The sequence below is a fragment of the Mesocricetus auratus genome, unplaced genomic scaffold, assembly GCF_017639785.1.
Source record: "Mesocricetus auratus isolate SY011 unplaced genomic scaffold, BCM_Maur_2.0 Super-Scaffold_100691, whole genome shotgun sequence".
Taxonomy (NCBI): Eukaryota; Metazoa; Chordata; class Mammalia; order Rodentia; family Cricetidae; genus Mesocricetus; species Mesocricetus auratus.
The window spans coordinates 34614409-34633088 of NW_024429267.1; the positions used below are offsets into that span (position 1 = coordinate 34614409).

Here is an 18680-nt window from a genome sequence, read left to right on the forward strand (position 1 = left end):
ATAACTGGGAAACACTTAGATCTATCCCAAGCCATTGATTTGTTTTGGGAACACCAAAAATAATCAGTATTTTTTTCCTCATCACCTACATTCAAAATTCTAACAGTAGAAATGACTATCCTCAAAATTATATATCTGAATATAGTTGAAGTCTTTTATTTATATTTAAATGTTTTTAAAAGTGATGGGGGATACTAAGGAAAACTAAAGAATATTCAACTCTACTGAGTTGCTGTCTTACTAGTTTTATTCCTATCTTAATATATGCCTAAATCCCTTCCTAGCAGAGACATGGCAGGGATTCCTAAGGACTCCCACGGGAACAAATTCAAAGGCTTACAAATTTCCATAATAATGAAATTTGAACATATTCATCCACACCCACAAGTTGATACACAACTTTCTTCGATTCTCAAAGAACAAGATCCCAAAACAGATTATGCCCAAAGCTAGATAAATTTTTTCTCAATTGCAGGCCAGGAATCCACTTCAAAGGGAGACAATCTAACCAATCGCATGTTAATTTAGATTAGCATCCTACCCTTCCTCCCAGTTACCAGGAGATAGAGACAGGACAGAAGGAAGAGAGACAGATGTCACCTTCAGGCAGCATCGCTTCCCACCACCCACTTCGGTCCTGCTGCAGAAAAAGAAGAAAAAACAACAAAAAGCAATCTCACAGTGAGTCGTGTGCTACAGTGAGAGAAGAAACAGCCACTGCCTCCAGAAGAGGTAGCAGAGTGAAGCATTCAGTTCTAGGTGCTCGCAGGAAATGACAACCAGAGTCATCAAACACACAGCCTCAGGAGGGGCTGCGTTCTAGAGCACAAACAGCCAGACTGCTGCCAGAAAAGCTCGCTGGCCAATATGGAAGAAAAGTGCTTAAAAGTCCTCTCAAATGTTCTCACATTTTCAAACTTGAAATTTCCAGGAAAAACAATATAAATGAAACATGAATATGAACAAATTATCCCAAGAATCATTCATTGCACACAAAAAAATTAAGTGTTAAAATTTCACATAAGGACTTAAATTAATAAAAACACTATTAATAAAATACATGGGAATGTAGCTCAGGCAACAGAGTGCTTACTAAGCACACACAAAGCCCTGGGTTCCATCCCCAGCACTGCATACACTGGGTGTAGTGACTTGTGAATTCAAGGTTATCCTTGGCTACTGAGTTAGAGCCAACCTAGGATCCATGAGACCCTGACTTAAAACACCGCCTAGGGTAGGTACCCTAACTGTATAACAGTCAGTGAGTTATTTCTAATACTTATTTGCCAAAACCCAAACCTAGCACTTAAAAATTACAGCTAACCTCTCTTATAAATATCATCCAAGACTACTCAACATGGGCCCTGACACTTCCTCAATGTAACCACCTTGTCTCTGAAAGAAAGAGTGTCAGAAAATAAAAACATGAGTTGTAACTTCTTGCCTCAGGACTTGTAGTTAAAGTCAGTGGTTGAGTTAAGATTGCAGATGGACTAAACTCACTCAGCAAGGGGCTCTGCCTAGAGCATTTAAGCAAGCTCTGTTGATGGACACCATGAGGAGTCTTTGCAATGTGCTGTGGGCTTGGTCTACTTTAACACAGCAAACAATAAGCAACCCTTCTATCACATTACTGATAAACACTTGCTGGCTTAAAAATCCTTCAATAGATTTGAAGTCATTATCCAGTGGAAGAAACTACCCCTGTTGAATACGGTGGTGCACACCTGTAATCCCAGCTCCAGAGGGACTGAGGCAGGCCTGCAAGTGGACACTAGCCTAGAACACACAGCAAAATACCCCCTTAAAAACACAAAGCTAGCCGGGCGGTGGTGGCGCACGCCTTTTAATCCCAGCACTCGGGAGGCATGGGCAGGCGGATCTCTGTGAGTTCGAGGCCAGGCTGGACCGACAGCCTCCAAAACGATACAGAGAAACCCTGTCTCGTAAAAAAAAAAAAAAAAAAAAAAAAAAAAAACACAAAGCTAGCCAGGAAGTGGTGGCACGAGGATCTCTGAGTTTGAGGCCAGCCTGGTCTACAAAGTGAGCTCCAGGACAGCTAAGGCTGTTACACGGAGAAACCGTCTTAAACCCACCCCCAAGAAAAACCCCACAAAGCATCACCCACAACCAAAAGAAAATACACACACACACACACACACACACACACACACACACACACACGTGATCTCAGCTGGAGCAGACTAGTCGCAGAATGGAGGCCAGCCTGGACTATAAAGAGAATTCTAGGACAACCAATGCTACATGACAGGACACTGACAGAAAGAGAAGGGAAGGATTAAAGTTTATTATGCAACAGCATTCTCTGCAAAAGCCACTCTCACACCAATGCTACTCTCTTATACTTTTGGTTGTGAGCTTAGCCTTTAACAGCTGAGCCATCTCTCCAGCCGCCAATGCTACCTTCTAATACCGTCTGATTCTACTCCAGGATCTCACACCAGCACGTGGGTGCAATTAAAAATTCCTCCTCAGTGGCTGCTAACTAACCCTCCTGCTTTTTCTCCTTTTCTTCCTGTCATACTGCGGACTGAGGCCAGGGTCTTGAAAATAACTGGCCAGTACTTCTACCAGCCCAAACTTTTGGTTTTGTTTGTTTGTTTTTGAGAAGCCCAATTTTCAAACTGCACCTCCCTTGTTCCTGATGAGGAGACAGAGATCCAGCTGGAGCCAGTGAGCAAGGAAGGCTGCAAACATGGGTCTTGCTAGTTTGGCTCTAATCTAGTGTCCTGACTGCCACACCCACCCACCCCAAGCCCCAAAAGAAGCTGATAGTAGTACCCAGCTAAGTATTCCCTTTACAGAAAGGAAGCTCAGAAACTCAAGGTTTGTTTTTACACCGCCATTCACTATTGTGTGCCCACGCAAAGGCAGGCAGGACAAATCTAAGGCCCTCTTCTCAGGTTGCAACTCAGGAGGCACCTTTAGCTGCTGAGAGTTGATAAGATAAAAACAAAACTCCACAACAGACTAGAAGCATGTTTCAAATGGAAGTGCAATGAGGTTTCACAGCAAACTTAAGGTTTTAAGCTTAACCTAATCAACCGCATCTACTCTTCCAAAAAAAGGGGGAGGGGCTTACTTGCTTACTTGAGGTCTGGTTCATGTGTTATCTATACAACTAAGAAGCAAGAAATCTGGCCTAGGTTTACCCTGTCTCACAAAGAAACTGGTCCCATCTCATCCTGCCACTTTGGTTCTGCCAACTGTAAAATGTAGCCCTGCCACAGCAGGGGGCTGAGTCCCTGCTGTATCCTGGAAGTACTTTGCTCCTCAGCCCTCAGCTTCAATCTCTTGATAGATAGCCCAACAGATCTCAGGAGAGCTAGCTGTACTTGGGATTCTGAGTCAGAAAGGAAACACAGGTCCAGGAGGGATTCCGGGTTTCTATTAGGTCCTAGGATCAGGGCAAGCACATGTGTGCATTGCCTGGGGACCCACTAAGAAACAACTTAGTTTGTACTGAGGTCTCACCCTTTAGTGATGCTTGATTGAATCCTAGGCTGCTCACGGAACTCAATTTACAACCCCTTCTTTTCTCGTAGGTCAACAGAGTTCAACATCCCTAAACCACTGAGACTCGGGTGGCCTTTCAGGGAACCAGCCCTCATTCTGCAGCCAGGGATCTAGTGTAATGCCTTCATCAGCATAACAAAGATTAGCACCCAGAAAATCCGAGAGTTTTAAAAATCATGTCTGAAACCTGGGATGAAGACCAAGTTCTTCAACATACACTGCCAGCTTCATCAAAACCTGGATACACACCACCAGCATCAGAGGGCTGGGCAAGAGCATGGCAGTGAAGTGGAGGCCAACCTGGGCAACAATATGAGGCACTGGCTCAAAAAGACAAAACGGGGGGGGGCAGTCCTGAGCACATACCCTCAGCATTTTGAGCCTTATGATTTGGTTCACTACTTTACAAATTTTCTAGTTACCCACAGGAACCTGACATGAAAGACAGTTCAGACGATTCTGTGATCAGAAACTTTTACTTGATAAATAGCCATTCTGTTTATAGTCTTAATTTTATAGTTTATAGTTCTAAGGCAGGTATACTTTTTTAAAAAAAAAGATTATATGGATCACAGTGAGCTGAAAATGTTTGGTATATCTAAATTTTAATATTTTATTCTGACAGTTTCATACATGTCCTCTCTTTCACTTATTTTACTGTAGTTCAGCCTGCTGCGATGCTGACTGGTCTGGTATGATTTTATAGAAGTCATTAGAATTTAAACAATAGCAACAAAAAACTAGAATATTACTAGGATATGGTTTGCCAATGACACTCAAAAGTACTATATAGTTTAACTGTTTCTAGTATGTCCAGATTTATGCAACTCTACCACAATACATTTTAGAGTATTTCCAACAAGATCTATCTCCTACCCCCTCTTCATACTCATCCTCATTCTTTGTCCTCTACCTCACCAGGCTCCTGAATCACTTTTTTTTACACCTATTTCCTAAAAATGTCACATAAACAGAACTCCTTTCAAGGTCCACCTACTATCTAAACATGTATGAGTATTTCAGCCCTTTCTGTGACTAATAATCCATTGTACTGGTGTATATCTCACTGACCCTTGAGCTACCGTTACAAACTGTGCTAGAGTATTCCCACATGATGTGCTGGCTATCAGTTTCATTTCTTTTCATATTGTCTCTATGTTCAACCGCTGGGTCACATGTACTTCTATGCTTAGTGAGGCCCCCACCCCCGCTGCTGCAGATCAGACCGGGGACCCTATGGTGCTGGTAAGTACTCGAGTTACACCTTGTTGCACTCCAGGTCAGTGAGAGGCCAGCTCACAAGAACAACGTGGGGGCTGCAAGATGGCTCTATGGGAAAAGTGCTTGCTATTCAAGTCTTACAACCTGAGTTCAGTCCTCAGAACCCAAAGTGGAAAGACAGAACCAACTCAACAAAGGTGTCCTCTGACCTTCACATGCACAACACAAATACTAAATAAAACCTAGAAAAAGCAACCTATAAATCTCCACACTACAAAATTTTATGCAGCTGTTCAGAAGAATTAAACAAATCTACATATACTGGTATTGAAACACAGGCAAGTCACAGGAAATAGAAAAAAAATCCAAACTCTACCTCTTCATATAAAAGTAGAAAAGAAAGGGGTTGATGGACAAACAAATTCTTTAAATTTATTTTTATTTCTTATGCACACTGGTGTTTTGCCTGCATGTCTGTGCAAGGGTGTCAGATCTTGGAGTTACAGACAGTTGTGAGCTGCCATGTAGATGCTGAAAATTGAACCTGGGACCTCTGAAGAGCAGTCAGTGCTCTTATCTGCTGAGCCATCACTCCAGTACTAAAAACTGAATTTCTTTAGGAAACAGACTGGCTATGACATTTCAATCAGCATTATTTACAAATGCACAGGTAAAATGAATGAAATTTAAGTGAACACCCAGAATCCCACTCAGAGTCTACAGCTAACATTTTACCTTGTTTCTGAATACAGTTCAAATAGTAAGTGTCAATGTCCTTCATCCCCCAAATAATTCAGCCGAAGTTGAGGAAATACATCAGTCACAAAAGATGATTACATTTGACAAAATTCGTTCACCTCTATGACCGCAACCCCTACTGAAGACATACCTCCCACCATCTCAGTAGATCTCCAGTCTCAATGAAGCTCTAAATGCAGCCACTTCTGGACAATTTCACAGCATGCAATGAAATCATCTAGTATGTACTTTCTTCAGTGAAGCTTTCCCAATCAAATGAGGGCATTTTGTTTGTTTGTTTGTTATTTAAAATACAGTCTTCCGATGCAGCTCTGGCTGGTCTAGAAAGCCCTCACTGCCAACTGCTGGGACCAAGGCATGTGCCACCACTCTCAGCAACATCCATGTCTTGTATGTTGAGTTCTTACAGCTGAGTCGTACTCCACTGTGTAGACACACCAGTTTGTTTGTCTATTCTCCTACTGATGGACACCTGGGCTGTTTCCAGTTTAGAGCTATTACAAATAGAACTACTATGCACATTCTTGTACAAGTGTTTTTGTGGACATGTTTTTATTTCTCTTGGGTAAACACATAGGAGAACTGCTGGGCTAGGATGTAAGTGTATATTTGCTTTTATAAGAAGCTGCCAGACTTCTACCCAAAATAGATACATCAAGTATCACATGTTTAAAAGCACTAACAGAGATAATAGTGATTGCCCAGAGAAGCTGATGGTACCAATGAAACTACTGAGTATGGCTATTTGTAAAATTGCAGACATGTGTGTTATTTCTGTTACATGAGGAGGAAACTCAAGAGTCTATATGCCATTCAGACCAGTTCAAATTTTTTTTCCTTCCTTGCCTTCTTTTGGGAATAGAGGGTTGAGACAGCCTCACACAGCTCAGGCTGGCCTTGAACTTCTGATTCTCCTGCCCCCACTACCCAATCACTAGGATTATATGTGTGCTCTACTGAGCCTGGGCCATTTCAATACTTCTTTATTTTTTTAAAGATTTATTTATTTATCACATATACAGTGTTCTACCTACACACCAGAAGAGGACACCAGATTGAATTATAGATGGTAGTGAGCCACCATGTGGTTGCTGGGAATTGAACTCAGGACCCCTTGAAGAGCAGGCAGTGCTCTTAACCTCTGAGCCATCTCTCCAGCCCCATTTTAATACTTTTTTTTTTTTTTTTTTTTTGGTTTTTCGAGACAGGGTTTCTCTGTGGCTTTGGAGGCTGTCCTGGAACTCGCTCTGTAGACCAGGCTGGCCTCGAACTCACAGAGATCTGCCTGCCTCTGCCTCTTCTGCCTCCCAAGTGCTGGGATTAAAGGCGTGCGCCACCAACGCCCGGCCCTTAATACTTAAAATCAGTCTACAACTACTACTTTTATGTCAACAGTTGCAACTCATTTTTTGCAAATCAAATACTGAGAGGCAGGCTCACACAAGTGTCATCCACTCGGAGTAACAGTAAAGCTACAACAGGCACATGTAGCCAGCAAAGCCTACAATATTCATCTGGTTCTTCAATGTTTGCTGCTTCCTAGCCAAAAGCATTCAGGCAGGGTTCATACAGTGACATCTGAAATTACTTCCCCTTTATAGAGACCCAGAGGCTTTTCAAAAGGAATCTAAGCTTAGATGCAGAGGTGGAACTGGAATTTAGGTCTGTACTCTGTCCCAGTCTGATCATCTTCTCAGTGGACTTCTGAGCCACACCAAGTTCAGCATTATTATGATGCTAGAAACTTCAAAATTAGTGCGGAAAAATTAGTGGAACTCATAGAGACCTGGCTGGCTGAGTTACGTCTCGTTATACAATGAACTCCATCACACTTACGGTATAGAGCTAAAACTTCTAACTCAATATTCTCAATTTTACTGCAAGGACCTAAATGAATCACAATCTGAAACTCCGCTCCTACCTCAAAACACACTAGATGCTACAGGGATACAAATCCAGGTGTAAGTCCTGCATTATGGATTCACCCCAGGTTCAGATATTACTAGAAAATAAGTGGTATTATTTTCACTTAAAGTAAATCAGAAGGCTTGTGGCAGATCTGACATACAAAGGAAATCATACAAATAGGGAGAATTAATATACAGAGAATGAACAGTATGAGGAAAGGAATAAGCTGGCCATTCTGGACCAAGGAGGCCTGAAGAGCAGTGCAGACTACCAAAGAGATACGTGTGAGACCACATGAAGATCTCTGCTAGGCAGCTGACTCATGATAACATAAAAAGCCTGTGACAGACTTGCAGACAGCGGATGCGGATACAAATACACTATGGATACAGAACCATGAGGAAGCACACAAAGTCAACTGCATATGTGATTTAAAAAAAAAGCAGGCCAGGCGGTGGTGGCACAGGCCTTTTAATCCCAGCACTCGGGAGGCAGAGGCAGGCAGATCTCTGTGAGTTCGAGGCCAGGCTGGACCGACAGCCTCCAAAACAATACAGAGAAACCCTGTCTCATAAAACCAAAAAAAAACAAAAACAAAAACAAAAACAAAAACAAAAACAAAAAAAAACCTGGACATAGTCATCTATGCCCATAACCTAGCACTTTGTAAGCTAAGGCACCTCAAATTCAAGTCTTCATAGTAAAAATGTCTTTAAAAAGGAGGGTGAGGGAGCAACAAGATGGCTTAGAGAGTAAAAGCATCTGCTACCAAGCTTGGTGACCTGACTTTGATCCCTGGGATCCACAACAGCAGAAAAGAGACAACTTTAACAAGTTGTCTCTATACATGCACTGTTGAAACCTGCATGCATGCATGCTGTGCGCTGCACACACACAAATACATAATTTAAAAATAATAAAAGTAACTCGGGCGGCAGCGGTGCACGCCTTTAATTCCAGCACTTGGGAGACAGAGGCAGGAGGATCTCTGTGAGTTGGAGACCAGCTTGGTCTACAAAAGCTAGTTCCAGGACAGCCTCCAAAGCCACAGAGAAACTCTGTCTGGAAAAACAAAACAAAAAAACAAATAAATAAAAATGGATACTCAACTTATTAACTACACTTCAAAAAGACAGTCACTCTCCTTAAACATAGAATGTTATCAGCAATTACATGAAATGGTTAAGAGGTCAACAGTATTCCTATTTAAAAAAATCAACAAAATGCAAATATCAGAAGACAATTTATCTTTCAAAAGTAAACGTTTTGGGGACTGGAGAGATAGCTCAGCAGTTAAGAGCACTGGCTGTTCTTCAGAGGTCCTGGTTTTGATTCCCATCAATCATGGCAGTTCACAGCCATCTATGACTCCAGTTCTGGGGGATTGGACAGCCCGAGGGTACCAAGCACATACAGGGTACACAGACATGCATGTAGGCAAAACACTCACACACAAAAATCTAAAAAAATAAATAAATACATAAACAGTAAACATTTTAAAAAGTAACTTTTTTCTTTTACATAATATTTAAATAACGTCATTAATCAAATGTAATGATACTCCATCACAAAATTGTTATTGTAGGTCTTTGTTTTGTTTTTCTAAGACAGGTGCCCTTGCTGTTCTTGAATTCAGTATGTAAACTAGGCTGGCCTGGAATTTATAGTAATCCTCTTGCCTCTGCCTCTGTAATTACATCTCCAATCTCCAAATGATGGAATTACAGGTGTGGGCTGCCATGTTGGCCTATAAACTGGCTTAAAAAAAATAAAACTACCTATTAGTACAAGTTTAATTCTAAAAAAATTTCAGAAATCAACTTTGGGGAGGAGTAAGCAAAGAAACCACTTTGGAGTGAGGTTCTTTAACACTGAAACACTACTACAGGCTGGGCGTTGGTGGCTAATGCCTTTAATCCCAGCACTCGGGAGGCAGAGGCAGTCGGATCTCTGTGAGTTTGACGCCAGCCTGGTCCACAGAGTGAGTTCCAGGGCAGCCTCCAAAATAATACTGAGAAACCCTGTCTCGAAAAACAAAAAATCACTATTACAATGGTTCCTGTGACCTCTGTCCCTCCCATCCACTACAGGTCTACTTCCTGGACAGTTTAAGAGTGATGTCTTTATTCCTACTGGGTGACAGTTCAGTACATGCCCCATCTGGGGCTGGCCCTCCCTCACTGTCCTGCATTTATAACACAAGGCAAGGTAAGGCTTGAGATTTTCAAAAGTGCCTATATCTGTAAAGTTTCAGAAATGTCCTACTTACTAGACAAAGGCCACCACCTCATAAAGCTACATAACACTGGAATGTAAACACACTTGCCTTGTCCTCTACTCTAGACAACTAACATTAGATGGAATCTAATCTCCCGAGCAGAGCACTTGCTAAGGCGTGACCCAGAATGCAAGCACTTGGTTGCCAAAATAGCACTTCATGATTGTTCTATAATGAAAGAAAAGGCATATGAACACGATGTGGTCAGCTAGTTATGGACCAGAATTGATGTGACTGACTATGCTTAGTAACCGGAATCTTGAAAACAACTCAAGATTAATCTACAACACTTATCAACAGACAACCTAGATAAGATAACAAACTCAAAAAATGCCCCAAGTTTATCTTTAATGATTCCATGCCAGGTATAATTTACAAACACAAAACCTCTGATCTAAGATTCTGTCCTCTTACTAACTCACCAAGTGACTTTTCTCTCCTATGTCATGTATACAATTCTTGCTGGAAATGTTATTTCTTACATCACAGTGTTCAATGCATCTATACACACAAAATACAGAAACAACTGTTCCTTAGAAACATTTTTTGCTATTATATTCCATAATTTAAATGTTAACTGTAAACCAGATGTGGTAACAAATGCCTATAATCTTAGCACTCAGAAGTGGAGGTGGGAGAGTTTGTGTTTGAAGCCAGCAGGACTCAAACAATCCAGCAAATTTACCTGCAGCACATGGCACACTGCCTATCTTAAATACTAGATGATATTCAAACCTCACTACATTAGCTCTAATTGTATTTAATTCACAAGCTTATTTATGTTTGCAAAATCAGCCACCAGGCACCAACATTTTTATTCTGTTTTGTTAGAAATGGCAACTACTTATTCCTGGTGTGTGCTTAGTGTTCAGCTTGAGAAAATACCTCAGACCCCACACTGCCTCTGCTTTACAGGGCTGTTAGAGAACCCAAATGAGGTTTATGTAGGCATTCTGAGATTACTGCTGTAAGAATTCAGATATTATGCTGGCCTGCCCATTACCTGGCAGAATGTACTCAGGCATTCCTGGTCAGCACAAAGGTGCAAAGGACCCCACCCCACCCCCTGAAACCTTGCCATTTGTGCTCTCTTTCCCGCTGTTCCCCTGGGGCAGACATGACTTTTCCTGTCTCCCTCTTCTGTTGTTTCTGTCTCTTTCCTTCTCCCTCCCTCCCTCTCTAATAAAACTTCTCACTGAAGTTCTGTCTGCCTGGCGTGTTTGTGTGTACGGTTGTGTCCTGTCCCCCCACCTCACCTGCCATGGAATCCACCAAGGTTTACCACCAGCTTTACCATAACTGTAACCCAGTGTGAGACTGATATCAAATAATGTGAGGTAACACAGAATTTTCATTTTCTAAAAGGTTTACAGCAAAATTACACACAAGGTTTCTCTGTGTAACAACCCTGGCTGTCCTGGAACTTGCTTTGTAGACCAGACTGGCCTCGAACTCAGGAATCTCCTGCCTCTGCCTCCAGAGTGCTGGGATTAAAGGGATGAGCCACTACAGTTGGCATAAAATTACTTTTAAAAATGTAAGGTTTCTAAAGTATTTAATGTATTTAAAGGCAAACACCTCAGATCAAGACAGAACATACTACAGACCTAAGTATATATAATAAAACCAGAAAACTGTGTACATCTATAAAATCTCCGGAGGCCTTCATACAAAAGTCTGAACAACTTTACAAAGTAAAAAAATAATAATGTATTTTTTAATACCACCTACATTAATTTTATGACAGAGGAGTAGGGACACAACTAGAAACAAATATTTGCTCATATAAACTTATTTTCAAGAATAAGAAAGCTAGCCGGGCGTTGGTGGCGCACGCCTTTAATCCCAGCACTCGGGAGGCAGAGGCAGGCGGATCTCTGTGAGTTCGAGACCAGCCTGGTCTACAAGAGCTAGTTCCAGGACAGCCTCCAAAGCCACAGAAACCCTGTCTCGGGAAAAAAAAAAAAAAAAAAAGAATAAGAAAGCTATTATCAGAAAATGTAAAAGCAATCACAAAGCTAAGAATAGTCTCCCTTGCTGGTGGGAATATACCCTGACAAATTTCCATGACAACATGCTTTCAAACTCTACAAGGTTTATATGAGCAGCCTAGAAATCCTATGAACCGATCCCAAGGAAATGAATTCAGAAAAATGTACATATACAAGGGGGAGGGGAATGAAAGACCAGTACATATAGGTGAAAAAAAGAATATTTATACGGTGGGACACTAATCAAGTAAATGAATTAACAAAAATGATATAGATCATTTTAACATGGGAAGGTGTTTACAAATAATTATATGGCTATGATCTCTTCTTGGCTTTTAAAAAAGGAACATCACACAAATTGCGGAAAGACATTCCAAGATGTTAAAGGTGGACCAGGCATGGCTTTGATGATTTGAAGTAAAAAGCACCCCTCTTAGCAGCCCCATAGGCACACAGATGTCCAGACCTCTGTTGGGTCTGAGCATAGGAGCCCTTCTCCATAGCAGACCCAACATGGCCTTGAAGACCAAGAATGGATTTCAGCCTCCTCTCACCCACATTTCTTAAAAAAAATGTCCTTGTGCTGGGATCTTCAACTAGTCATGCCACTCTGCACTGGCTTACAATTACCACAATAAACTCGAGATTTACTATTTGAGCATAAAGACAACAAATACCAATTCCATAAAGAGATCTTTCAAAGCTAACCCCAACTCTATGTTCCACTACAACCCTTATACTTTGTGTAAATTATCTATTTAAATGCACATGACCAAGGAAATCTCTATCCTGAAACAAAGATCAAGACAGCACAATCTGAGCTGCCACGGTGGTCCACTCATGTAAGTGACTGAGGTTAGAGGACTACAAGAAGCTAGTCTGAGGCCAGCCTGGGCTACAGGGAGAGCCTACAGAAGCCCTAGCAAAATGAAGATAGCGCTAGAAATGAGAAAGGCAGACAGAAATGCAAAAGGTAATCTACAAAAATAAATTTCTCTCCACCACCCCAAATCGTTTCAGTTGAAAGCACACTCCAGAAACAAGCAATTACCATCATCCTCCCTTGAACTCTGGGTGGAAGATTGATTTCTTCATCACACAGTGAGCGCCCAAGAAAAGACAGTAATTTAAATAAAAATTGTACATGATTACTGGGCAGTTAGGCAAGGCATCTGTAAGATAATACAACCACTGGACTGGGATTAAAGGAGACTGGGCTCTTTTCTTGGCCCCGTGGAATATGTAATTTTACATAGACAAACATCACAACCTCTGGGGCTCATTTTCCTCGCTTCTGAAGTGGAGGTTGGGAATTTAAGAAAAAAAAAAAACTTCCAGGGCCCCTTTCAGCTTATGACAGGACGTCAAGTCGCCTTCCACCCTGGAGGAGTTCACTTCAAGTTATTTTCTGAGCTCATTTACTGTGTTCATGCTTCTCTTTAAAATGCCATGCCCCAGCGGTTCTCAGTTCTAGAAATCTATTCTTGCTCGGAATGAAAAAGAAAAAAAAATCTGTCAAGATCCACTAACAAAATACTCTTTAAAAGGATTTCAAAAAGAGAAGACTGTTTAAGTATAAAGGCAATAATGGAACACATCTGTCCACCTTCTCTAACGGTTTTGAACAAAAAAAGGCACCGTAAAGCAGCACAACACCCAGAAGATGGATTCATTATTTCTTTTTAAAACAATGAGTTCGCGCAGAGCAAAGCTGCTAACATTCAACCATCACTCCAATGTTTGGAAGACGAGGGGCGGGCGCGCGTAGAGGGGTGGGGGTGTTTAGAAAGGGCTGTCTTTCCCCAAGCAAAATCCGCAAGGCAGAAGAGCGCTGTGACCTCCGAGCACGAGGAAGCCCTTTCCGAGTCGGCCTTTCTCGCTCGGAATTCCAGTGCATTTTCGCGGACAATGTGCCCCAGTGATTAACTCCCCGTCACACGTCCCTGCAACCCACACACACAAACACACACACCCGGCGCTCGCCCGCACTCTCCCGGGCGTCCGGGTGGCAGCGTCGCCGAGTCACAAGATAGCGGGCAGTGGAAATTTCCTCTCCCCAGGCAGGCGAGGGGCAGGTCCCGCTTCCCCAGTCGGCGCGGCCCGGGCCTCCAGGGCGCGCTCCCCACAAAGGAGGCCGGGCCGGGCCAGCGGGTCCCGCTTCCGGCGCCGCTCGCGGCGGGAACCGGCAGCACGTGCGGCCCGCTGGGGCCGGGGAAGCGGCCGCCCAGTCTCGGAGCGGGGCCCCCAGGCCACGGGCAATGAATGGGGCCGTCCTCTGCGCCGCCCGCCCCGCCGCGCGCTCACCCCAGCTCTTGGCGGTGCGCCCCAGGAACTCTCCTCTGGTCGGGTTGTATATGAACAGCTTCCACTCGGCCAGGCTCTGATGGAAGGACTTCTTCTCAGTCTTCGTCATGGTGGGCGTGCGGAAGGCGAGGCGAACGGAGGCCGCGAGGCTGGAGGCGACGAGGGGCTCGGCGGCGCGTCCCTGCGACGGCGGCGCAGCCCAGGGACTGCGGCAGAGGACGGCAGGGCCGGGAACAAGTCTCCGTTACCAGACCACTCGAGCCAACTGCGCCGCGCCGCGCCGGGCGGCCGCTGGGGCCGCGGGAGCCTGACGTCTCCGCCCGCCGCAGCCAATCCTCGCGCCGCTGGCGCGCACCGCGGCCGCTGCCTCCCGCCCGGCTGGGCGCGGCCCGAAAGCCTAGCGCCGCCCGGATGGCCCCGCCCCCGACGGCCCCGCCCAGCTTGCCAGGCCCCGCCCATGACGCCAGGGCCCCACCCCCCGAGCAGGCTCCACTCCGCCCCGGCTCCCGGCGCCTGTAGCCCCCGCCCAGGTGTGAGGAAAGCAGCACCGCGGGGGCTGCGGGCGGAAGTCTGGAGGGCGTGGTGACCATCTGGGTGGTGGCCTGAGGAAGGTGGGCACCCGAGTCTGCAGCGCTCTGCGCTGAAAGCCCAGGCCTCGGGCCATCAGCCTGAGGTGTAGCCGTCAAAGCCCGGAGGGTGTCCTCGGACTGGGAGCCTCCTGCAAACCTCCACGGTGCGTTCTCCTCTAGGCTCTGTGACGTCGCTGAAAGACACCTGCGGCAGGGCCTCGGCATCGTTTGTAGCGTCCAGTGTGAACTGGCTGCTGTGGGCCACCTGACCCGGGGCCTCGGGCAAGGCAATTATATTATAATGTGCTATTGTTAACGAAATAGAGTACCGCATACTTTTTCTCCAGATTCAGCTAAGCGTACCAATGAAATCAATATAAATGTTTTCCCGAGATTCCTGTCCACTAAAAGATGCCTTGATCTTTTTGCCTGCTCCCTCCAATTCTTAACTACAATACTTGATGGAGTATACATGCTTGAACCACTTTGCTGGTGTTTCCTTGCCCCTGGTGGCCGCTGCGCCGGGGCGGAGCAGAGGATGCAAGCAACATTCTACAGGAGATGGAGCTGAAGAGCTCTCACACCATAGCCGGGTTTTTAAAAGACTCAAAATGGGAGTTTGAGCAGAAGGTGAGATTTTTTTTTTTCGGAAAAGAACGGGATCATTGCCTCTGTTAAATAACAATAATGAATAAATAAATGCAACACTTTACAATAATTTTCTTCATAAACCACCATCCCCCCCCCCCCGCCAAATATGATGACTATCCAAACTTAAGTTTGGTTTGGTTTGTGACAGGGTGTGTAGCTTCATCTGACTTGACGCTGTATCCCAAGCTCCGGTTCTCCTCCCTCAGCTTCTCGAGTTTACAGGCATCCGCTGTCATGCCTGATTTTCAGTTTTTAACTGTTTTGTTCGGGGATGTTGGGGCTTGGGGGCGAGGATGGAACCCGTGGCCTCATACATGCACTACAAGCACATTACCAATTGAGCTGTATCCTCAGCCTGCCAGTTATTTTTTTTAAGCTAATAGCAACCAGAAGGTTTGCAGCAGCGTTTCGTAGAGTTTGGCACGGAGCTGATACTACTAGAGATACCAAAAATATCATGCAAGGAGCCTAGAGGGCATTTCTTTAGATTATAGGCAACGTTAAAGACTAAAGAATGGGAATAATTTTACCTCAAAAACTGAACTGTACACAAGGGTGGAGCTAGGGTGCTGATAACTACAAGCATTTTAGTTTAGGTAAGAGGAAAGATATATAGTCTATCCGGAATGAAATATAAAACCTATCTCTGTGTGTGTGTGTGTGTGTGTGTGTGTGTGTGTGTGTGTGCATACACACACACTTAAGAAATAATTACCTGGTTCATACAAAGAAAACAGAAAACAACATTATGGAATGATGTTTCAAAGATGTCAGTGGCTGTTTGAGAGTTTCAATTTCTGTGTTTTTAGTAGCCATAATATGACTTTTATACTTAGTGCTTTGAGGTTTTTCTAAATAAGGGTTTAAATACAAATATAATTCAGTAAACACTTTCAAAATTGATGGCTAGGCTAGTCTAGTCAGTATGGCAGCCAGTTTCAACAGATTTCAATTTGGCAAAAATATACTCTCCTCCAGCAATATGGGAACTATTTGTTTCTCTTCTGTGTAATAATTGACCATGACCTGGAAGGGAAAACACCGATTGTCTTGGCATATTAGCCTGCCAAATATGAGCAGATGAAACACCAAGTCCAGTCAGTTATATTCCTTGTAGGTAACTTTCTTTTTTATAAGAGAAGTTGCTTTGCCAAGGTAAAATGCAGGGTACCAACTTAAGTTTGAGTATCAGAGATGATGCATAACTTTATTATAAGTGTTTTGCTTGCACTATGTCTGTGTAACATACATGTGCAGTGCCCCAGGAGATCAGAAGAGAGCATGTCTCTAGATGTTACAGACTGTTGTGAGCTGCCCTGTATCTGCTAGGAACTGAACCTGAGTCCTTTAAAGAACAACCAGTGCTTTGAACTTCCAACCCTCTCTCCAGCTCTAGTATAGCTATTTTTAGTATAATATTCGACACAGGGACACAGGGCTGGCAAGCTGGCTTGGCAGGGCAAGGCACTTGTTGCCAAGTCTGAGGACCTGAGTTTGATCCCCAGGACCCACATAGTGGAGGGCACGAGCTGACTCCTACAAGTTATCCTCTCACTGCCACACATGTGCTGTGGGATGTGCAAGCACACACACAATGCATGCACACATACATGCATACATAGGTGTGATACATTTAAAATAACAATAACTTGGGATAGTTACCCTGAAAAACACTGGGTCTTATATATCTGAAATCCAAATATAGATGAAATTCAACTTTACCTGAGTATCTGACAGCCCTACCTACCTGTAGAAGACAGACACACATGAATCCTACAGTAGTAAGGATCATGTATAGATAACTTGCCCTGAACTGGGTAGTTAGTGTGATTTCTTTGATAATCTTCATAAAAACCCAAATCTAAAAGTATTTGCCTAATTTATAAATGAGTATACCAATGTTTAGAGAAACTAATTCACCTGTGATCACAACACTGACGAGTTAGATTTAAGTGAGTATCTCTCTTATGCTGCCCAAGGTAGAAATCTGGTGAAGAGTCACTAAGCTGAGGGAATCAAAGACCCAGTTGCCATCCTCTTACTGGGTGGCAAAATCCATTTCATACTTTCTATGAATGCAGATAGAATCATGTGGCCCTTAATTTACTGAAAATCTTAGGTTCAATCTTGAATTTTAGAAGCATGTGTAGAAAAAAAGAATTTGGGTTCTTTTAACCACATCTTTTATAAGTGAGCTTATTTTGTTGTTGTTGTTGTTGTTGTTGTTGTTGTTGTTCTGGTTTTGACTGTCCTGGAACTAGCTCTTGTAGACCAGACTGGCCTCAAACTTACAGAGAGCCACCTGCCTCTGCCACCCAAGTGCTGGGATTAAAAGCATGTACCACCACCATCAGGCATAAGTTGGTTTATAACTTATATGATGTTGGCACTGAGTTGCTGGAAGTTTTACTTTATCCCTGAGAAAATGGATATTAAAATTCCTGATCCAGGCTTGGTAGCATTTGCCTCTAGTCTCATTGCAAGGGAGGCAGGAGGATCAGCCATGGCTACAAAGCAAGTTTGAGGTCAACTTAAGCAACCCGCTTCAACAAGAATGACAAGGTTTCCTTATGAAAACTGTGCTGACATCTCACTGTTTTTGACAGTCATGTTCACATACTCCTTTCCATACAGCAAAGCCATTTTCTACTTGACTGCTTTTAAATAATCCTTTTGCAAGTGATATCTTTACACTCTTGCATATTTCAAGACAGACACATTTGTTGATGGTCTTAAGCATAGTGTGTAGTCTCAGCACTTGGGAGATGAAGGTAAAAGGATTGTAAATTCAAGACCAGCCTGGACTCCATGGTGAGTTCAAAGCCAGCCCTAACTATGTTGTAAGATACTGCTTTAAAAACTCAAAAAACAAAATGGCATGAACAGCAAGGAATGGTGGTTTATACCCTTAATCCCAACTGTTGGGAAGAGTTTTAGTTACTTTTCTATTGTGGTGACAAAACACCAAGACCAACGCAATTTATAGAAGAGTTCACTGGGGTCTACGATTTCAGAGAGTGCGTTCATAACTATCACGGAAGGAAGTGTGGCAACAGGCAGGCAGGCATGATGCTGGAGCAGCAGCTGAGACCTTACACCCAACCCACAAACACAAAGCAGGAACAGAGCTAACGGTGACATACCTCCTCCAATAAGGCCACACCTCCTAATCCTTCCCAAACAGGTCCACCAACTGGGAACCTAACATTCAAACCCATGAGCCTATGGGAGCCATTCTCATTCAGACTACCACACAGGATTGCTGCAAATTTGAGGGCAACATGGGATACACACTGAGCTCCAGGACAACCTGGGCTGTAAAGTGAGTTCCAGCACAGCCAGGGATACATAGTAAAACCCTATCTCAAAAAATACAAAAACAAAAAGTTTAAGGACCAGCTAAATGGCTCCACAGATAAAGGTGCTTTCAGCACAAACCTGGCAACCTAGGTTCAATTCTGG

At 43.6% G+C, this 18680-nt stretch overlaps 1 protein-coding gene across 2 annotated transcripts in view; it reads right to left on the reverse strand.

The window, feature by feature from the left end:
• The window catches only part of Atp1b3 (ATPase Na+/K+ transporting subunit beta 3), a 29503-nt gene extending 15187 nt beyond the window's left edge, over positions 1 to 14316 (reverse strand). The window contains exons 1-2 of one of the 2 annotated variants that reach the window (XM_040739602.1): positions 13999 to 14313; positions 542 to 640 (exon numbers count right to left, since the gene is read on the reverse strand). Coding sequence is in view for 1 of the 2 variants with exons in the window: in XM_040739601.1 (XP_040595535.1) it covers positions 13999 to 14107 (109 nt within the window). In the remaining variant the exon portion in view is untranslated. Of the gene's footprint in view, positions 1 to 541; positions 641 to 13998 lie in introns of both variants that reach the window. The other variant, XM_040739601.1, reaches the window with a different exon arrangement.
• Positions 14317 to 18680: the final 4364 nt, after the last annotated feature.